The following is a 17,985-nucleotide window of genomic DNA, read 5'->3' as shown; positions in this document are numbered from 1 at the left end:
AATACTATTATTCCAGAAAGTAACACAAACCCTTTTTTTTTTCAGCCCTATCAAGGTTTCCTCAGGTGAGTAAATCAAAGTTTTCGGCTGTGATAAGGCCACAAGAACGTGGAGAGAAGAGTAACAACTGAACGGTAGCCCTGTAAACACTGGCTGCCATCACATGCCTCCATGAGGCAGCTGATCTTGGGCTATTTATTCCTCAGTCACCTCATCAGATGATGGTTTTGTCACAACCATGGTAATATATTTTGTGAGGAGGCTGGGGTGCTGTTTACCAATCTCTGGACAAGCTTTATGGGGTAAAGGAAAATTGAATTCTATGTCCTGTCGTCACCGGGCAGTGACGGACATGACGCCTTTCACATCACATAGTTATTTTCCACCTGATCTAATCATGTCTTTATACTCAATGAAGTTTTAAGACGAGGGAAGAAACAGCTGATTTAAAGTTATACAAATCTTGCTGTGAGAAAAAAAACTCACTGAATAATTACAACATCAAACAACTTTTGTGCTATAATTTTTAATGACTTGAAAACTTAAAAAAAAATGTAATCATTTGAACGATAATATAATTTACTGACAAAAAAACGTAAATGTTTATTTTTCAATTCTGATTTTACAGTAAGGCTTTGCACAAAGTTGAAAAGTGCAACGACAACAACATTGTCAACAGTGCTGATAATCTTTTAAGAGTTTTGTTGACTGTTTTGACAAAGCGACAAGCATTTGAGGAAGATGAACGCAAGACATTTTCATCATTATAAAATCACACTATTACTTGGTGAAACTCATTGTTCCATTCATGCACACACAAAGCATCAAGGTGAGGTGTCTCTTTTTGGCTGAAGGAAACAATGTACATAGTGCAGGCATGAAATATACATGTAAACATTCCCTTTACAAAGCAGTTCACTGTAGTGGCTGGAGTCAATTCTGTTTAGTGTGATTAATACATTATTCATTCTTTGAAGCAAAATATATGAAATGTAAGAAGATAACATGGAAATTAGTCAATGAAAATATATTTTATTACTGGCAAAACAAATAAGAATTGCCAGTGATGAACACTGCTGATTGAATTTTACCCCAAGACTGCATTTACAGTGCAGCATAAAGTTTTCTTTAAAGTATTAGGCTAATTGAAACTAAGTTTACCCATGGACAATGGTGTAAGATGAGCTTTAATTTAGGTGAAGCTGTTTTAAACATAGTTAGTTGCAATTAATTAGAGGTTTAGAAACCACCAACACCAACAATGTTTTGACGTGGCTTTCCTGACCACTGCTTTTCTATGATGAGTCCAAGGTTGGTGGAGAGTTTTTTTGTTGTGCTCAGACATTGAGTAAATGCAGGTTTGAGTTTCATTAGTTAGATCTATTGGCATATATTGGTTTTTCACATTTAATATTAAGACATCTTTTGTCTATCATGGCAACCACTTGGTGAGCACTAAAAAGAAAGAATGCTAATTACAACAATTATAATTAGAAGAGTATGTTTCTGATATTGTGGTACAATGGCTTCGCACATATATACACATAAAGTAATTGAAATGCCTTTCACACAAAGTGCATTAGTTTAGAATGTTATACCACATAACAGCAGATGTGCATTTTGATTCATAATGTATTTGAACATGACATTATATAGCTTTAGTTACCAAAATATACATTGGTCTTTAAAGCAGTTTCTCACATTAAGCTGTTACCATAACGATGACAACAAGACCCTCAGCATCATCATTACACTTTTTCCACATCATGCTCTTAGACACTTTTTAACAGTTTACTATTATTCATAATAAGATTTGAAAAGCTGATGGATATTATTGTTTAATGAGGTTTCATCATACATTATATTATAAACCTTTTGTGTGATTAATTCAACTCTATGGCCATGCTATTAACTGGAATGTCAAGTAATGATCTGACAAACATACCAATAATCAGGATATTTTGGTCAGAATCGTATTAAAGAAGCCTCCCCTCTCATTGAACAGTACAGTAGGTGCTGACCCTACCTACGCATATTATATCATCTCAGCATGCAGCAGAGTCACATGCTGCCCTATAGCACCCTATAAGTTGCCATAGTTACTCCTCAGTGCTTCAGCTGCGTATACATTCGGCAGTATGTTTGGTGTATATGTGCATCCTGTAGTACGTGAACGTCTACACACCGTTTCTCTCCAACTGTCCTTCAGATGCCCCCGTATCTCCTTCCTCCACAACATGAATGCCCACAATTACACAGAGGAGTCCAACGTGTAGTTTTTGGGAGGAAATGGCCTCACTCACTCAATGTTAAGATATCGGTTTGACGAGGCTTAGTGACTGTGACATTAGCTGACTGCATCATTCAGGAAAACGAAGCTGTTTTCTGTACATACACCTCTGCTTGCTCACTCTTATCTGAGGCCTGTGAGACAAAGGATTGTTTGGCTTTTAGCAGCACTCTCTGAGAAATAACTGGCTGTGTTTTTTTTTTTTTTTTTTCTTTCTGCACGTTTCCCTCTCACTCCTGCTTAGTTCCAATGAGACAATTAAGTCATGTTGGCTACGTAAAGAATAACTGCATTCAAGCAAAATCAAAGAGGTTGATTTTGATGTTGATGTAGGCATAGGGCCAATTTCAATTCACTTTTCATCTGTACAGAAATCAAAATATATAAAAAAAATGAAAACAATTAACGGCTAATGAAGCTTAAAACTAGGCTGATACTGATCTGTTTTTATATTTAGTTATATTCCACATTTTTCTACCTCTTTCTCTCAACTTGCCTCCTTTGGCAGCTCCACCCTCTCTCCCTATGGTGTTTGCAGCAGGGGATCTTCGGTTTCCAGCTGGGCCAGCTGCCTGCGTAGGCTGTTTACTTTGTTCTGTAGCTCCTTGTTGTATTCAATTATATGTACCATTTCCTCATAGGCTTCATCCAAGCACTTGGAGGAGCGGTTCCAGCGAAGGAACACTCCTGTAATAGAAGAAGAGTACTCATGAAAGAAGGACCTAGCACAAGGAAGTGGCTTCTCTGTTTACTGTTCTGTTCTGAACACGACACCGCACAGTAGTGTTTGTGCAGTTCATGCACGAGAAAATATGGAGCTTTCACACACAACATATAGAGTTTACACAACATATTAACAAAAACAAACCAGAGCACTGATTGTGTAAATTGCTCTCACATGGATTGGGTATTTTGTCAGAGGATTGTGTGGAGCTGGTGTTCTGGAAAGACAAGTGTGACCACAGAGATGTGCTGTATGTCTGGCATGTACGACACAGTGAAGATACGACTTGTCTGTCATAATAAGAGCAAGTGTATCAAATTACCGGAGCTTCTTCAAATCAAAGCTCTGTGACAGGACAGTGAAACGCCTGTATATAACAGGTATTTACTGTGCATGCATATGGCTACAATGTCCTTTATGTCACTCGTTATTGAAATCTCAATTATTTTGTCACATTATTTATTGATATTTATATATCAGGCAAAAGAGTCTCTCCAAATCCACAACAGAAATAAAAAAAAAGAAGATAAATCAAATCCAGTGAAGTTTGATAATGAACGATGGATGATATTGAGATGGCGATTATTAATTACAGACCAATTGTCCAGCCCTAATAGTTGACTGTTCTAGATTTTGTGCCTGCAAATGAGGAATGACAGTTTCTGATGCCAGGTCAGTAGGAACAAAATGTAACTGTGTGCCGGGATGGCATGAATAGCATGACATGGGGGAGGGGGCTGGGGGAGGATGCGTGTCCCTATATGACGCAGATATTACTGGAAGGATTACACAGTAAATAGTAGGGTATAAAAAAAAACTCCATCTTAAGTTTCCCATCACTAGGGCATGGAACCTTTACAGTGCTGCTCTGCGTTGGTGTAAAAACTCATAAAACACAGCAACTTACACGTGTCACACATTCACAGCGGAATTCAGTTTCTGTATTCCTACCGAGGGAACCTACCTAGTGTGAGGACGGGAAGTGTGCCTTCAGTACGGCACACACATTTCAGGAGTATGTTTCTGGAATTGTATAAAGGTTTCTGGTACAAGCCATCAGTCCTGATTAGTGTCAACAGCTAGAGATTTTGACTTCCATGGGGTCTGTGAAGTCAGTCCAGGCATGTGTGTCATTCTGTATGAAAGAGCTGTGTAAGCAGGTTGTCTGCTGCATTTCATGTGCTTCAGTCAGCTCTCATATGTTCCACTTCATATAGAGTGAGGGTGTAGCTCTAAGGCTTTAGGCAGGAAGGGGGGCCCCCCTCACATATAAACGACTGAACCTGATGACCTCTTATCTGTCTAGACCCCCTCCCCCCTTTTTTCTTTATGAATGAATGCCCTTCGCTTTTAGCTGATATGCGATTCAGCCTCTTGTAGATCTAGTGTAGATGGGAGTTTTCTGGAGTTAATGTCAATGAATCCATAATTATTATTATCCATATATTATTATTAAAACAATTTCCAATTTTCTTACCCATCATTAAATTGTACTGGGAAAACCCCTCACACATTCCAAACCAAGCTCCTTAATACAGAACAGAAAGTCATGATATTCATAGACTTCCAGCAGTGGATACTTGGGGTTGGATCTAAATAATTCCCTGTAATCCTTTATTTACAATGACCATGAGTTACAAGAAAACAATCTGAAGTCTTTCTCTGCTTAGAAAAGTCAGCAGCCTGATACACTCTCAGTCTCACACTGGTACATGGAGATACAAGTTTTTTGCTCAAGGGCACCTCAAAGGAGGCTGCTGAGAGAGAGAAGAGCAGCATGCATTTAAATTGCCCGAACAGATTCTCTTAAGCACCATGGAAACATCACTGCCCGATTTGTTTACTACCATTTGGTAATTAACACAGTTTATTCACAGTAACAATGCATTGATATATAAGCCTGACATTTACATATATACTATGTGAGGCTGTTACCGCAGACAAGTATAAAGTGTGCCACGCATATGATTGCGAACTGATGACTTGTAGTGAACCGTCACTGTCACTGTCCAGTGCCAGGGAGTTCAGGTGTCAGCAAGGAAACCTTCTGTGCAGTCTATAATAAGACAAACACGCTGGACAGACACATCACTGACGTGTCTGAGAGTCAATCTGAGCAATGTTGAAAATGTAAAACGCTGAAAGCCAGATGAGGGGAAAAAGTCATGTGAGCTAAACGGTCACATGCGGTCTTTGACCTCTTCGTGTAACGCAGTCAACGTGATGGGATATCAGAAGTGGACGTTCTCAACTGAGAGAGGCTAGAAAATGCTCAGGTGTGTTTGTACAGTATTTTAGAACAAACTAACAATTGTTTTAATTAAGAATTAATTTACCAATTAACTAATTGTCTGATTCTTCAGTCTGTTGCACGTCAGAAAAATTGAACAGAAAATTGCATTCGTATTTCTGACCAATTATTTCATCTCTAGTTCACTGTATTAAATGTTCATCTTTACAGAGTGTGGCGTTTTGTGTGTTGGCATGCTGTGTTGTATATTGTATCTCAAATGGTTTGCTGTTGCGCTGACAAATTTCTCTTTAAAATAAAATGCATCCATGTTTTTATTTAACTTTGAACATATACAGGGCCAAATGTAAATGTAAAAATGCTGATCAGTTTCCCATGCTACAATATTTTCTAGAAATTCACAGGGTCATCAAGTTTATCAGTGGTGCAAATGGTGAAATGAATGGTGCCCTCTTCTGGTGAGAGTTCAGAATGTCTGTCTGAGCAAAAATGTAAACACAGATGAGACGATGAGCAGTTTGTGGCAGTGTACCTGTGATTATGACAGCAATTTTCCTACCCATTAATACTGGCAGTTTTAAAGGTTAGTAATGTGTATTAGCTACTCACTTACTCAGTTCTTGGTTCAGGTTTGAGCCTGTCTTCAGTACAAGCATCATGAGAACTATCGTGTCATGGTGTAAGTACTCAGCATGTGGTTTCATTAGTTAATGCAAAGAAGCAGGATTTTAGTCTCAAATAACAATGTCAGAATTACTACCAGTAGTTGAGTCTGCTCTGGCAAAAAAAATTTACCATATAAAGCAACAGGTCTACAGTTATTCTAAAACTTGTGACAGTAGTTGAAATTGTGTGGTCTGTGAATTTAATTTAGACAATATACAACACTCTTAGTGTGACTCGGAATTATACCTTCATCATGAGCAACCCTGGCCCTCTTTTGTTAACGGTTCCATCTAAAAAAGATAGACTCCAACCTATTTTTAAATCCAGTTAAGTTCACTTACTTCTTGCTGCTAGGTTTTTTTTAAACCTATGTGTGTATTTTCACTTGTAGGTCTGCACATTTATCTATTATATCTATGATATCAAAGAACAATTGTGATAAGTAGTTTACATTTGTAGGCCCCCTACAGCATATAATCTCAAGTCATTGCACTTGCATCGTCTTTTAACTTAAATAGATGAAGTACTTAGCACTTACGGCGAGTAACTCCTACTGCACTGAGGCCTCAAGTGGCTTTGGATAAAAGCATCTGCCGAATGAGTAAATGTAAAATGTAAATGTAAATCTTACCTTCCCATAGCAGCAGACTCTGAGGGGCCACAGAGGGCCAGATCACAAGACTGTTGGCCTCGTAGAGCGGGTTGGTCAGACGCTCCAGCTCCTGGGGCCGATTCACCCACGACCAAAGGGACACAGTCTTCTCAGGCAGAGACAGTTTGGCTCTATGAAAAGTGTAAGAGGGTGTTCTGTTAACCAATGAAAACAGTTTATAACAGTGGACTGTGATCTATACAACGACAGATCCGGGGATGAATAGGGAAAATCAAGTTGGAATAAATGTTCTCCTTTCCCTCAAAACCCATGTGAAACAAAAGAAATATCATATGGTTGACATACTGTTAGCTGACAAAGCTCAGTAAACTTCGGACTTACCTCTCGGCTGCACTGTTGCCCAGGAAAGTACCAAACTGAGAGGCATAGGCGTGTTCGAAGAGCAGCACCAGGAAGCTCTCGCTGAATTCAAAGGAGCAGGGAAACTGGCGAAGGATCTGCCACACACAATCCAAGAAGAGCAGGAAGACAGGAGCCTCTTGGCGAGGTTTGCTATTGGAGTAAGCTGACTGGGCACAGCGCTGCTGGAATGGGTGACCCGCCTGGGTAGGTGGTTGAAGAGGTCAGAGGGGTTATGAGAAGAAATGCAAAAACCATTAAAACGATTAAAGGACTGAGTGAGATTTTTTTTTTATCCTTATCTTTTTATATGATTTTCAGTAATTAATTTTATCAAAAAGATGACAAAGATTTGGGCTGCACTTCAAAGCACAGAGAAGCTCACCTGGAGCCACTCTCGCTCCACCAGGCCCTGGAAGCCTCTGATGGTCCTGCAGGCTGGATCAAGGATGATCTGAGCCAAGGAGGTCACTTGCAGGGTGGAGTCTGTCCCTTCTGTACCGTGAACAAGCACTGATGCACCCTCCCTGAGAAAAAGACACAATATAGTTTCTCAAAGTGTCACTTGCTCTTCTAGTATTTATAAGAAAACAACACAGACTCAGTACTGGACACTGTGATTTTTTCAGTTCACTGAGAAGCAGCAGAAGAATAGTGGAAATATTGTCCATATTGTTTGGTATTTACTGGTCCAGGTTTTGCATAAAAAGCAAATCAAACTTAGTTCTCTGACCTGTCGATACACTGGGCAGCCAGACAGGCAGTGGTGAGGATCTCCTTGACATGGGTCTGCCAGTTGGAAGCCTCCAGCTTGCTTAACCAGCGGTCCATGCTGTGTGACTGGTCATTACACGCCTCCACCAGCTTAATCAGGCTCTCCTGGAGGACATTAGCCCTGAAAATGACAGTTACGTCACAATACTAAAAGAAATGTCTGAATTGTTCGTTAATATTGAATATAAATTTCAGTCATATGAAGATATGTTGAAATATCCAAAAGTATCCAATTTCCTTAAAATAACTCAGTGCTCAGATTAGTAACTAGTCTATGGAGCCACCTGATTGCCCACCTTTCAATGGCCTTGTGGATTCTCCTCCACTGGGGGTAGTTAGCCTCAGACTCAAATCCTCCACCTCGAGCTTTGGCCTGCTGGGCAACATTAATAGTGCGTGTGTCAATGACGTAGCCACGTTTGCCCGGCCGCAGTGTGGCATTGATCAGCTTTTCATCTTCCTTACACCGTCGCCCATTGGTTCCAGGCAGAGGCTGTCCTGCTCGCATCATCACCTGAAATTATTAGTGATTTGAGGTACAGACAGTACAAGCAGCCATCGACTGAAATCCCCAAAGAATATATTTGCAACAGAAACAGTCAGAATCATATAAACTCAATTTCCTTCCTTCCATGCTTACCATGCCATTCTTTTTGTGGTAATAGCTGAGTACTGGAAAACGACTACTGTGACGGAAAGCTGCTACTTTTCTCAGTGTGTCATCATCAACATCTTTAGGCACTGCCACTAGAGGGGGGTATGACGGACACACACTGAAGTCCCTGTTTACTTCACTCAGTCTCCACTCATCAGTCTGATAAAAATGGAGGGTGGCAGGTTAAAAGACAGTTACTGAGCAAGTACAATAGAGGAATGAGAGAATGTAAGTGTGAAAGCGTTTGTCAGAAAGCATAAAACATACCATAGACTCCAGATCTTTAAAGGCATCCTCTGGAAGGAAAGAATTCCAGCCATCTTCTATGACCTCGAACATGGGCCGGTAGAAGAAAGGGTACATCAAGGAGACTGAGTCAAGTGTGGACAGAGCCTAAAGGCATAAAGTGTACGCATTAGTTAATCATCCCTGACAATAATAATATCAAAACATTGAACATTTAGCAGTTAACAATAGTTACAAGAAGTCTCTGCTGCCTAGTGTTTTTACCTCAACAGAGCTGGCAATGTTGAGACACTCCTCCATACCAGGGATATCCAGCTGGATCACCCTTAGGTCTTTGCATTTGACAATGATGCTTCCTACAGACCCCACAAATCTGAAAGACAAGTTGAAGTTTTGATTTAAATGGTAAACACAGTACTGAGGATGTGAACGCCATGGGAGAGACAACAAGGCTCGGTGGTGACACCACTGCCTCGAAACAAGACAGCGCCTGGTGTGAAACCCTTTGGGACTAACTTTCTGTGTGGAGTTTGCATGTTCTCTCAATGTTGTGTTTTCTGGTGGTGCTCTGGGTTACCCCACACTAAAGGACATGCATGTTAACTATTAGGGACACTTCATTTAAACAGTCTTTAATTATCAAGTGGACTTGCTAAAAACTCCACAATGTTGTGTCATTACAAATATTATAACCAGGGGAATCCAGTAAACAGTTGTGTGAAGACGACAGTGCATTCAGGTGAGATCACTAGTTTGCTTGAATGTTTTTTTTACAGTCAACATTTAATGCTCAACGCGGTTTACAGCTCTGCACCCTCCTCAACCACATAAACTCAATTCTTAACCTGTGTCACTGCAAAGAAAGCCCACTGAAACTTCTTAAACTTCCTGTCACAAGTTTCATATCCTCTTTCCAGACTAAAAATGAGGGTACAATAGAAAAAAACAGCAGCAGTGTAATGCTGGGATCTGGTGAATGTAATATGAAGAGTTGCACTGAAAAGACATGTGTAACCACAGCAAAAAACAACTGTACTTTCACCCTTGTGTTTCCTCCCTTTGCCTCTTTTTTTATATAATGTTTTTTATCAAGAAGTCACACAATGCAAAAATACACTAAACAATGTCCTTCCTTCCATGTCCATCCTTTTCAAGTGACAGGATCTTTTTAAGCACAACTAATGGAACAGTGAGAGTGACATTGACATTGCCTGAACAAATGATTAAGGACAAATATGTCCCCATAACAGTTAATTAGAAGCTCATCACCTCTTCTCTATAGAGTCTATGTTTGAATGAAGCAGCCAAAGCTCTTCCGTGTTGTCCTGTCTGGACGAAAGAATGAGATGATGGCCAGTCAAACACAGGGTCCCCTCTACAGTTGGCATAAAAGGCCGGTGCAGGACAACCCCATCCACCCTGGGTGTCTTTATCAGCTCTGCAAACTCCATGACCTGAAGAACAGACAGCAAAGATACAGGTTTTTCTAACACATATGGACAATTAGCCGATAAACTACGGTTACTTCTGCTGAGACAAACGGACCAAGCCCTTCTGTGCTGCTTTTAGAAAGATATAATGCCAGTCAATTTATATGTCAATTTATATTAAATCAGTAAACGCAAAAATCATCTGTGAGCTAGCCACAGTTAGCTTGACCCAGGAAATGAAGCGGCTAACGTTAGCTAGCAAGCTAATCGTGACAGAGAAAGAACATTAGCCATAGGGGAATTGTCCGTCATTTTTAAAGTTTTATCAAAATGTTAACATCATGTGCACTGTTCATGTACAACACAAAAATGTACGTTTTCGTTGGTATTAAAATAATTAATCTTGCAATTACCTTATTATCTTTACGTTTATTTTGTTGTTGGGCGAGACTGGTACGTTCACAAAAACACGCCGGCTGGAAACAACTGATGTGGAGTTCGGTCCAGGACTATTTGGATAGCAAATAAACGAAAAATAGTAATTTAATAGTAATTTCTTATTTGTTTTAATGTTTATAACGTTTAGTTTATAACGTTAACAGGTGGCTCAATGGGAAAAAATTAATGAATGTTTGGAAAATGGGTTAATCTCAAGCACTGATACAGTCATATCTAGGAGTAGATGATTAATGAAATCACATTGGCATTTATTTATTCATTTATTTTATCAAATAAAAACTGACACACATTTTCACCTCTTTGTTGGATATGTGTATACATGTGTGTATTTAAAAAAAAAAAACTTATCCATCACCTGTTGTATGAAACTTGAAATAATATTTAAAAAAAAAAAAAGAAAAAAAAAAGACACTAGGTGGAGACATTGGAACATTTTTGAGAGATGTGTTGACTGGACTGCATGGATCTATAATTCAATATCACCTTGATTTAACGCCTGGATGATCATGAGAAATAAATGTTTGTCTTGGCCAGGTAAAGGAACTTGTACAGGTCTTATTATTACATAACATAACATGTCAGAGATTGTTAGAGGAGTAAACAGGATCCTGCCTTGTAAAGACAGACTGTTAGATTAAGACTAAGCCTGACTTAAGCCTAAAGTGCACTTTCTGCATCATAGAAACTAAGTGAATAAACAAGGAAAATAGAAAGCCACACAGACTCATACACACAGGTATAGTAAGTAGAGATAATTGAGATTTAAAGATCATAACAGAGCCAGCTTCCCTAATAGCAGCTGGGAGTTTATTCTTAAAAAGCGAAGTGCAGCAGGAAAAAGCTGTTGCCTGAGGACTATGTTATAGTTGTGGGGATAGATACCTAGTGAGATCTAAAAGCACATAAAGGAACACACACTAACCTTGAATGGGAGACTCCCTAAAGAGGTGAACACGTTTGGAGAGAGAAGAAGAAGAAGAGCAGATGGTTCGGCGGAGGCTATAGTATGCCTGTTTGATTTAGACACATATTTGTCAGGACAGTGTGTGTGTGTGTATGTGTGTGTGTGTCTGTGTGTGTGTGTGTGTGTGTGTGTGTATGTGTGTGTGTGTGTGTGAGAGAGTATGTGTGTATCTGTGATGTATTACAAATCAGCACCGTACTTGCTTCAGTTGCAGCCTGTCTGGGCTTCACAATAGATGGTTTGCTCTGGGCCCTTCCAGCCCACATCATAGGGAAGGCTGTATAGATGCCAGAGCTCAATTGAATGTGAAAGCCAGCGTTGCTTTACAAACCAAATAGATGCCCTTCTTCCTTCTTCTGAGGAAAATATGCTTTGCTATGGGTTTTTTTTTTAACAAGACGAGGTGATAAAAAAAAAAAAAAAAAAAGCTTTCAAAGCAAATATTCACTTGACAGCCCTACGCAGAAAACAACAGAGTAACCTAACTTCTATGTTTTATTTAACAGGATGCTTAGACAAATGTTCTGGTGCTGGAGGAGATGTTTTTCTTTAGCATCTGTTATAAAAAAAGGTTCAGTTGTAAAAATGTTAACTTTTATGGCAGCAGCTGAATGTTAAAAGAGATAAAACTGGAAACGCATTTAGCTCTCTGTGTCTTGGAGGAATGTAGGGAAAAATATTATTAAACTTGTCAAACAGAAATCTACATTATCCTTTATAAATGGACCAAGATGAGTAACTACAACTGATAACTGTCAAAACTGTGATCAAGTTATCACTGAGTTTCCAAATCTGTCTTGAGTGAGCTGTATGCTCAGCGCTAGCTGGCGTCACATCATAGATCAGATTTTGACATTTATTGACAAGTTCGGAACATTTTGCTGCATCAAACTTTAGGGACTGACAGTTTGTAACAACACCTACACCATTACTCACTCCCAGTATTTCGTTCAATTTCTAATAAAGACAATGTCTCATCCATGATTCATTCTCGTCCTTGAACCCTCTGTTCTCAATGCTTGTTGTTTGTTTTGAATTCCTATTTATGTGATGATGTTTTGTTATTTTTGGGCATGTCCAGTGAATCAGAGCACTCTGTCATGGCAGATAATGATGACTTAAACGTGGGTGCAGAGACTTATACCAAAATTTGTTGTGCAACTCTTTGAGAAACTTTCTGATTTCACTCCATCTGTAGTCTCACTGCCTCTGAAAATTTGGAAAACTATTTCATATCTTATCAATCTGATTAAATAAATAGTAGAGCAATAAATTTTTCCATTATCCTGTGAAGCTTTTTTTTTTTTGGTTGAGATTTTTATTTAAATGTAGCTGTATTGGTTGTTGTAATCTTTCCAGTGTTCAGTTGTATTGCATGTCAGGTTTGCTCAGTCATGTCTGTCACATGAAAGAGTTTTGCACTGACACATTCACATCTACAGCTGCAGTTACCACCTCGCACCCCAAAGAGGAAAAACTGTGAAAAAGTGAAAAAGCTCCTGATGGATTCATCGCTAATTACATTCTTTGCATTATTTAGCATGTATAGCTCATGCTACATACTGCTGTAAATTGGGTAACCAATAGCAATATGCGTGCCTATTTGCTCTCATTAAATTTTCATATGTTTGGAGAGGTTGGAGAGCCGGTTTCTTTTCATTTCTTTTCCTTGTTTTTCTTTCTTCCTTCATTTCTTTTTGAGAGGTTCTCCTAGTTAAAGCACTGCAACAGGGTACAGACCCCAAACTGAGATCATTTAATGAAATATAGTTACACACCAAAACAGGCACCAACTGTATCTGTAGCCTTAGGTTTTCACATTCAAACAAAAGAACTGGGATAAAATAAGTGACAACCAGTTAGCCCTGTTGTTAGGGATAGCTAACAGCGATAATACATTGTTAAATATTTGTAGTATCAAGGAACTCCAGCATTATAGAGGTTTTTCTCAGCTGACAAGCTGGTAGCTTTTCAAAAGCCCGGTTAGTTTATACTCACTTGCAATATATTCCCTCAGAACTCATCATGAAATTAAAATCATACAATATTTTATTGTCAGTATGGCCTATTTTGCTTGAAGGGGGGACACACAACTTTTGGGCACCCTCAATTTGATCCGCTGCTTTTATGAATTGCTATAAACTACTGTATGTTAACTCACTGTGTTAACTCATTGTAAACTGTGGTGACTCCGACACACTGGTAAGCCTCAGCAGCAGGAGTGGGGGAAAAAAACTAATAGACTTGACATTAGCTTTTCATTGCCACTTGTATTGATTACACCTCAAAACATAAAATAGCCTTGCCCACAATGCATAATTGATTTACTCCGCCTGAACATTTTGCTCACGGTATCTAGGACTTACATTTGAAGTACAGCTTGTTAGAGGCTACACTGTTCGTCCCCCTGTAGATTCCTTGTCCATAGTTGGGAATCACCTCCCACCCATCCAGCTTTTATTCTGATCACGTCATCAAGAGGCTGCTGAGTTTTTCTTGCTACTCCTTCCTTGTATTATTTTTAAGTCTGCTTTAATGTTCATCCACTCTCTTTGTCTCGCTCTCACACACATTGGGCCTATGATTTGTTTCTCTTCTGTTTAAAAAGCCTGTTTGTTGCCCTGTAATACTGCCTGTGACAAATTGGTTAAAAAATGCTTTGTAATTTCAATTGATGTCATCTGATTTGATTGTTTTTATTGCTGCAGGGCTTGTCTGAATTAAACTGCCTACCATCTCCTGTGAACATTAGAGCTGAGTGTGCATCTACTGTGCTGCTCAAAAGGCACTGTGGAGGCCTAACAGCCCTGAGGAAGAAGAGGAAATGAAGGCTACTCAGATGAAACAGGTTTTATGATGTGCCAGTCCCTTGCACATAACCATACTCTCTTGTGTGCATTCGATCACATTTAAAGAGTTTTCCCCCCCCCCCATGTTATCTGGCCTGGAGGAATAGCTATGGCCTCATTCTTTTCATCCAGCATCACAGTGACTTTTCCTGCATTTCTAAAACAAAACATTCCCCTCTCCCACTGCTCACCATCCTTGATAGAGAAAGATGTAACAATTCTCCATGACAAGTGCTAGTCTTAAACACAAACTGAAAACTTTTTAATCTTACATGGTGTATTTGCGTACAGTCATGCTGGGACGTAACACACTTTTGTAGACAATACTGTAGCCTACACAGTATTTCTGTGATCATTTCAATAGAGACACAAAGAAGGTTTCTGCGTATTGTAAAGTGTGTTATAATAACTAGGAAAAATGTGTGGGTGTTTTGTTGTGAAATCAGAGGAGGCCTGGTCCGATGAACCCAATTAGAAATAATTAAGTGAATTAATGTAGATCTGGGCTCCATCTCACTGGTCTAATAGTATTTATTACCCCGACTGTACAAAGTGAAAAGGCCTGCAAACTAGATTATTGTCATTGGTCATAAAACTATTCAAAGGTAATTAGACCAATATAATGATAACCAGATTTTAAACAATAATATAGCTGTTCTTTGTTTAGTTAGCTGTCTGGGCATGTGCAAGTTAGTGCAAGTGTGTGTGCATGTTAGTGCACGTGAGCCCCTCCCTGTTTAACATTGGCCCTCCCCATGTTTATAAACAGGCAGGCACTGCCCACACACGAGCCCACACAGTGCAGTCAGCAGCACTCAGGTTAGAGTGACAGCATTCAGGTGAAAGCAATCTTCCAGAGTTTCCTCTACTGAAGAAACCATGTTTTTGTCAAAAAAGGCCTCAGACAAAGAAAGAGATAAGATCAGAGCATACAGACTGGCCATGGGGATTACGGCTCAAATCCGATAAATTTTTGTGGCAACACATCCATACAGTTTTTAAAGTTTTTACGATCAGTGTCTTTATGGGCTCCACCAGTGTCTTTAGGCTCAGTCAGTGTCATGTGTCCGGGTGGATAACTCCAAGGCTGAATTTCTTTCCCAGTCTGACTGTGTAGCCAAGACTGGTCTGGCTTTACCAAGATGGAGAGCCCCACAAGCGGCCAAAGAGGTTCAATGTGACCCGGAAACTGGCTCTTGACTCTTCTCCTCCATGTTTAAGTAACTTGATAGGTACATGATGTCACATGTCGGTTTTCATTAGTGACCTTCTACTTTAGCCATGGTAAGCTAACTTGCTGTTACCGATATTGTGGATATGCTCGGTAAATGTTGCTATGTTAAAAGCAGTGTTTCACCTTGTAGCCAAAGTCCTCACCTGTGTTTGGGTTAGAATTTATGTGACTCTTTTTACGTGACAAAGTGCCACTCTGGTTAACAATATCATCACGTTAAAGTCGTGGTCATGATCGCAATCAAGTCAAATCTCTCACTACACAACATACACTAACATAAATATTTTTTTAATTCCATCAACTCAAGTCAGTTTTATCCATATAACTCAAAATCACACATTACCAATTTGCCTTAAAGGGCTTTACAATCTGCACATTGTATAACATCCTCTATCCTCAGACTCTGCCAAAAAACTCTCTACTGGGGAAAAAAAGAAATGAACCTCAGGAAGAGCAACAGAGGTGGGATCCCTCTTCCAGAGTAGACAGAAATAACTAGCAGAATTACACTATAGAGAAACAGAGTGACAACATTAGCTTTTACTTTTAAACCTCATGTGGCTCTGTCACACAATCTGAAGATAAAAACAGTTTTCTTATACATAAAAAACATGTCTTTCTCTTGGGGAACAGGGAAATCATTATGTCTGTGCTTGAGATATCCTACACATCCTACCATGCTGCTAATTTTTACTTTAAACTTGATGCAGTTTACTGTTGTGCCCTGTGTTTCATTACCGGAGATAAATATCATCCTAGTGTGTCCTGTTTGACTGGTCCTCACTAGCATCAAGAATAGAACTCAGTTTTTATTTATAAATGTTTCCAAATAAAATCCACATCAGTATATTACATTTTATTCTCAAATGTAGCATTACTGTTCATCAGACTAGATACAGTATGAGTAAATACTGTACATGGGAAAACTGCAGTACAGTGGTTTACAGCATATACATGGTATGAATTTCAAAACATTTGCTATACTCAGATTTCTCTCACGAATGATATTGATCTCATTTAGATCCCCTCATTAAACAAAGGTTATACTGTATATCAGTGGGGTCCTCAGGCTTGTGGAGTGTGAATTACAGTGAGTGTTGGAACAAGTACCCAGATTTACCTAGGTAAAAGCAGCAACAGCAATGAAAAAAAACTCAATTGGGACTGAAGGTCTACTCTTGAAAAGTGGCTCCTGTGACTAATCTGAGTGGGTGTCAGACAGGGTGAGGGTCACAGGGAAAAAGCTATACATTAACAGTCATATACACAAATCAATGTTAATTTCTTGACTTTCGTCTATTTTTTGGGCTTTTTTTGAATTAAAACTTTGGGAACCACAGATTTAATCTTAAACAATGCATTGCATTTTTTAATGTTATCATATATTTTTTATATTAAAATCTTAATCTGAAATGTAAGTCATAAGCAGGGGAGTACATTTGGAGTGTAGAGTAGTTGTATAAAGTATAACATAAAATGGAAATACTCAAGTCAGGACAAGTACCTTATAGCTGTCCATATGTAGGTAGTAAACGTCTTGAGTAAAGTATTTAGTTACTCTCCACCACTGGTGAGAGAGAGAAACAGATAGAGAGAGAAACAGGGAAAAAAGTGGCAGGTTCAGCACTATTTCAGCACTGGACAGCTCCCATCAAATCCAGCATCCAGGCAGAGCAGAGCAGCGCGGCTTTAGCAGACATGATCCAATCAATCTCTCCCTGGCTATGACCCTGCATGGCAGGCAGCTCTGTGGGCACAGTCTAATCACTGTGCTGTTGAACCTGCAGCGGACTCACCAGCTCTTTGCTCGCACATGCTACCCGAGGGGGAAAGCGTCACTTTTCAGCAAATGCTCAACCCCTTGGCTGTTGGGGGGGGGGGTGAATCTGCAGAAAGGAGAGAAAACCCAACATGTCTCTTAGCAACCATTCCTCAGAGCTATAGATTCACCTATAGATCAATTCCTGTCTTGTGTGTAGAGGTCGCCTATGGCTCACTCTTTTCTCATGAGAACTTGCAGACTGTTCATTGTTTGCTGATGCAGGTGGATAGAAATCCTTGTATTCTCTTCCTAAAAAGATATTAATTTCACAAGTTTACTAAACATGCTGATATCATCGTATAGGAACATTTAACACCTAGGCCTATACCAGGAGATAAAAATACTAAAAAGCACAGCAAGGTCACTTTAAATTCTTTGACCAGCATAAAACTCCTTGCATGATGCTTTTGTTTAAAGGAGAGCTTTTGTTTTTGTTCCCATTTCCTCCTACAAAAAGTGACCCCACGCTGTGCAACTGTGACTGATTCAGATGTTTTCAATTAACAGGAAACACTTCCTTTATTGGTGAAGAGGCATGTTGCATTACATCATGCAGTCCTCTCCTGCATATTTGGGGGGCTTCAAACGAGACACTAGATGGCAACCACG

At 39.4% G+C, this 17,985-nt stretch overlaps 1 protein-coding gene across 1 annotated transcript; it reads right to left on the bottom strand.

Moving 5' to 3' along the window:
- Window positions 1–575: 575 nt before the first annotated feature.
- mtmr9 (myotubularin related protein 9) lies at window positions 576–10,552 on the bottom strand. The gene is made up of 11 exons (XM_056363330.1): window positions 10,462–10,552; window positions 9,888–10,072; window positions 8,883–8,991; window positions 8,640–8,765; window positions 8,358–8,531; window positions 8,014–8,231; window positions 7,677–7,838; window positions 7,329–7,470; window positions 6,926–7,146; window positions 6,563–6,714; window positions 576–2,977 (listed from the first exon to the last, which is right to left on the bottom strand). The coding sequence occupies exons 2-11, from the start codon at window positions 10,067–10,069 to the stop codon at window positions 2,814–2,816; spliced, it is 1,650 nt and encodes a 549-aa protein (XP_056219305.1). The 5' UTR covers window positions 10,070–10,072; window positions 10,462–10,552; the 3' UTR covers window positions 576–2,813.
- Between the last annotated feature and the right edge of the window lie 7,433 nt (window positions 10,553–17,985).

This window comes from Seriola aureovittata, chromosome 19 (assembly GCF_021018895.1).
Source record: "Seriola aureovittata isolate HTS-2021-v1 ecotype China chromosome 19, ASM2101889v1, whole genome shotgun sequence".
Classification (NCBI taxonomy): Eukaryota; Metazoa; Chordata; class Actinopteri; order Carangiformes; family Carangidae; genus Seriola; species Seriola aureovittata.
The sequence above is the reverse complement of the archived record's forward strand: the minus strand, read 5'-3'. Positions and strand labels throughout refer to the sequence as shown.